The sequence below is a fragment of the Mesitornis unicolor genome, unplaced genomic scaffold (genome assembly GCF_000695765.1).
Source record: "Mesitornis unicolor isolate BGI_N332 unplaced genomic scaffold, ASM69576v1 scaffold5728, whole genome shotgun sequence".
In the NCBI taxonomy this organism is placed as follows: domain Eukaryota; kingdom Metazoa; phylum Chordata; class Aves; order Mesitornithiformes; family Mesitornithidae; genus Mesitornis; species Mesitornis unicolor.
In genome coordinates this window covers 1-3727 of record NW_010199695.1, presented here as the reverse complement: position 1 = coordinate 3727, position 3727 = coordinate 1, and the positions used below count along the sequence as shown (strand labels likewise).

At 49.6% G+C, this 3727-nt stretch overlaps 1 protein-coding gene across 1 annotated transcript in view; it reads left to right on the top strand.

Annotated features, from left to right (window-relative positions):
• Window positions 1-3701, top strand: part of LOC104544604 (solute carrier family 22 member 13-like) — an 8781-nt gene extending 5080 nt beyond the window's left edge. The window contains exons 3-6 of the mRNA XM_010189524.1: window positions 1434-1832; window positions 2433-2536; window positions 3257-3411; window positions 3529-3701. Of these exons, the coding sequence (XP_010187826.1) occupies window positions 1434-1832; window positions 2433-2536; window positions 3257-3411; window positions 3529-3701 (831 nt within the window). The remainder of the gene's footprint in view (window positions 1-1433; window positions 1833-2432; window positions 2537-3256; window positions 3412-3528) is intronic.
• Window positions 3702-3727: the final 26 nt, after the last annotated feature.

Genomic DNA, 3727 nt, shown 5'->3' with positions numbered 1-3727 from the left:
CAGGACTGGGTCTAAATGCTTGTTTCATAGCATTTCTCCTTGGCCAAGTCATCCCGCAACACAGCCAGAGATGGATTTAGGGCAAAAGGAACCTTCAGAGATTGCTTAGCTCAACCTCCTGTTGAGGTACGTCTTTGAGTAACAGCAGGACTCTCATCCAAGGATGTGGATCCAGAGCCCAGTGATGTGTTTGGCTGTGTGGTGCATGCAGGTGATGCATGCACATCACTGGTGTGAATTTACAAAGCTCTAAATAACATTTACTCCTCTCTTTCTTTACTCCCAGTGGCATTAACCAGTACAGCCGCTCTCTCTCATTCCAGTTTAGAGGGTGATGTTTTCAGATCCTGTCTTCCACCCCTCTTCCCACTCCCATAAGCACACCAGTGCCATACCCAGTCATGAAACACCAACCCAGCCTTGTGTGATCCTTCAGAAACTTTGCTGCAGGCCCAGATGTACTATCTGGGCTGAGACTGAAGGACAAAGAATTTGAGAGGAGCCATGAATTGAGCAGGTCAGCATCCAGTGACCTGTCCTTATGGCTCTGGTGAACGCAAACAGATCTTTGCCAAATCACACACCAAAATTCATACACAGAGGGCAATCCAGCTTTCCAGTTTCCAGAATAAAGACACAAACTGCTCAGGGAATCTGTCCAGGAAGCAGCTCAGACGTGCAGCAGAAATCAGGTCAATCTGCTTTTCAAGTGACATCAGAACCTCGGGCAGAGCCAGGCCGGTGTCATTGCTTATCCACAAATCCTGTGTGCTCTACATGTCTGTGTGCATAACATGCTGTGTTTTTCTCAAGGGTACTCTCTAAGCCAAATCTGTTTTAGGATTCTCCCCAAGACACAGTAGTTCAGATCTGGTTTTATGACTAACCAGGGTTTCTACAGGGGGGAAATGAAAACCGATAGCTTGAGATACAGCTGTCAAGACCAAGTCTACTTGACTATGAGTCATATTTCTTGGTCTAGAGAAGTATTTTTCTGCTTCTCTTTTCTACAGTCTCCAGGATGGGCTATATATTCATTAAGCCATTAACAAAAGTGGAGATTTTACTTTGCTTCTCTGCACTTAGGAAAATTAGCCCTCATTTGCAGGGTCACAACATCAGATCTTGGACAAAACCCATGTGCTGCAGCACAGTTGCCTTCAAGATGCTTGGGAAGATGCTCTGGGCTGGAAGAAGACAAGTTGGCCCTTCTCTGTCCCCAAGAGTGGCCATGCTCTGACACCTTTGTTCTGGCCCCAAGAACAGGAAGGGAATGGCTGGTGACAAAGTGCACCCTGGAGGACTGCAATATATCATCTTAATGGATGAACGTGCTGATACATGTGATTTTATCACACCTGATTAGAGGTTTAGTGCTCACAAAGTTTAAACATTAATATTTGCTATTGGCTTATTTAAGCAATGTGCCTTAGAGTAGCTTGGCCACAGAGGCAGTCACCATGGCTGACTTTAGAGATCTTATAAGTGCTCTGGGGGAGTTTGGGCTATATCAGAAATTGCTGGTAATGTTCCTCTCCCTCCCACTGCTTCTTAATCCTTTCCAAATGTTAGGCCAAGTGTTCATGGTTGTGGATGTGCCTCATCACTGCAACACCAGCTGGATCCTTGCCGTCGGCCCCAACCTGACCGAGGAAGAGCAGCTGAACCTCACCCTGCCCCGGGACGCGGATGGGGCGTACGAGCAGTGCTCCATGTACTCACCAGTGGATTGGAACCTCAGCTCCATCGTGGCGTACGGCCTGAACGCCACGGAGAAGGGCAGCAGCGGCTGGGTGTACCCCTCAGGACAACCACCGTCCTTGGTGACCGAGGTCTGTAACCGCCTTTGGACGTGCTGGGGAGGTGGAAGGGAAGGAATGGGCATATCCTGCCCTGTAGGGCAATGCCAGCGGTGATGGAGTCAGACTGAGGCTTACACCAGGCACCGGGGGACCTTGGCTCCATCACACAGACCACAGCTGTAGTCCTTGGGATGCTGTGTGCAGGTTGACCATGATGTGAATCCCCAGGGGGACCACAGGCAGCTATGGTAGGAGTGTGAGTCCATTACATGTTCTGCCCACCATCCCTCCTCTTTCCAGTATCCCCCTTGAATCTATGATGTATCTCATCTAAGGGGACATTTTGGGTCTCCCTGCCAGTTTCCCTTATTCTTCAGCCTGGTCCTCCTCACATGCCTGTGAAGGATTATTGCTTTCCAAGGGCTTGTCATTGATGTTTATGGGGCTGCGACAACACATCCCATGGGTGACGCAGTGTCCAAGGCTCTGTCTGTCAGCATCCACAATTTGTGGTCGAAGCAAGAGCTTGGGCACCCGATTCCTGGGTCCACTGTGGACCAGAAGGGCTGTCCACCCTCAGAAAGCAGCTGGGGTCTGTCAAGAGCAAAAGCAGCTGTGTTTCCTTTGCAGTTTGACCTAGTGTGTGACAGGAAAGACCTGAACGACATCTCCCAGTCTATCTTCATGGCGGGGCTTCTCCTAGGATCCATGATCTTTGGGCCACTAAGTGACAGGTGAGGAAACACAGACAGCTCCCCAGAGTCATTGCCTGGCACCCAGGGACAGCCCAAATGAGAGTTTAGGGTGCCCATGCACTGAGCATGAAATAGCCTCTCCACAGTACTTGATAACCTCACCTGAGCAAGGGCATCAGAGTCCACCTGAGACATCTGTAGATATCAAAGTTGTAAAGAGAGGGAGCCAGATGCAATCTTATTGGCGGGTACTTTAGGACTTACAGGTCCAGGTCCAACTGGTGTCTCAGGTACCCAAGGACAGAGTTGGACCCACTTTCAGCTGCATTAACCAAACCACACGCACCTCCTTCCCATGGCTCTGCTCAGCTCATGGTGACCTGGACCAAAGTCGTCAGCTCCCTTAGAGGATCCACAGGGAACATGGAAGGGAGAAGGGTGTACAGGGTGCCTCACAGGGGAACCAGCACTACAGTCCAATTCAGTCTGATCCTCACTGCTCTCAAAAGACAGGACATCGGGGCCCTTCAAGGGCTGGTTCCTTTAGCAGCATCTCCTTTTGTCTTTGCTAGCTCCACAACTGGTCAAAAGTGGAAATGCTGCTTTTCCTGATGGGTACTTCCTTGGGCACATAGAGGAGCTTTATTCACATGGGTGCCAAATCCCTGATGGGGATATACTGAGTATTTCACCTGGACTCTAACACATTCCTACGGAGTCCCACCAGATACTGACTGTGTCTTCCTTCTTCCTCCACAGGATCGGCCGTCGACCAGTCTTTCTGGTCTCTCTCCTCCTTCAGAGCTTGTTTGGTGTAGCAATTGCCTTTGTGCCCCATTTCTATGTGTACATGGCCTTCAGATGTGTCGTGGGCATTTCAGTGTCAGGAATGCTGATTACTTGCTTGGCCTTAGGTGAGTAAGATGCCCTTGCCCTGAGGCAGAAATACGTGGCCTCTCAAGATGCAATAACAAAAGATGATCCTGCATTTTTTGAGAAAGAAGACGCTGACTCTTCATTCTTCTTTTCAGCTTCAGAATGGGTTGGTGTCTCCTCCCGGACAAAGGCAGTCCTGATTACTCACTGCTGTTTTGCCGTCGGGCAGATTATTTTGGCTGGCTTGAGTTATGGTATTCGCAACTGGAGGTTGTTGGAGATTGCGGGATCTGGTCCACCAATTGCCCTTTTCTTCTACTTCTGGTAAGCAGTAGGTGGGCAGAGCACCCTCCA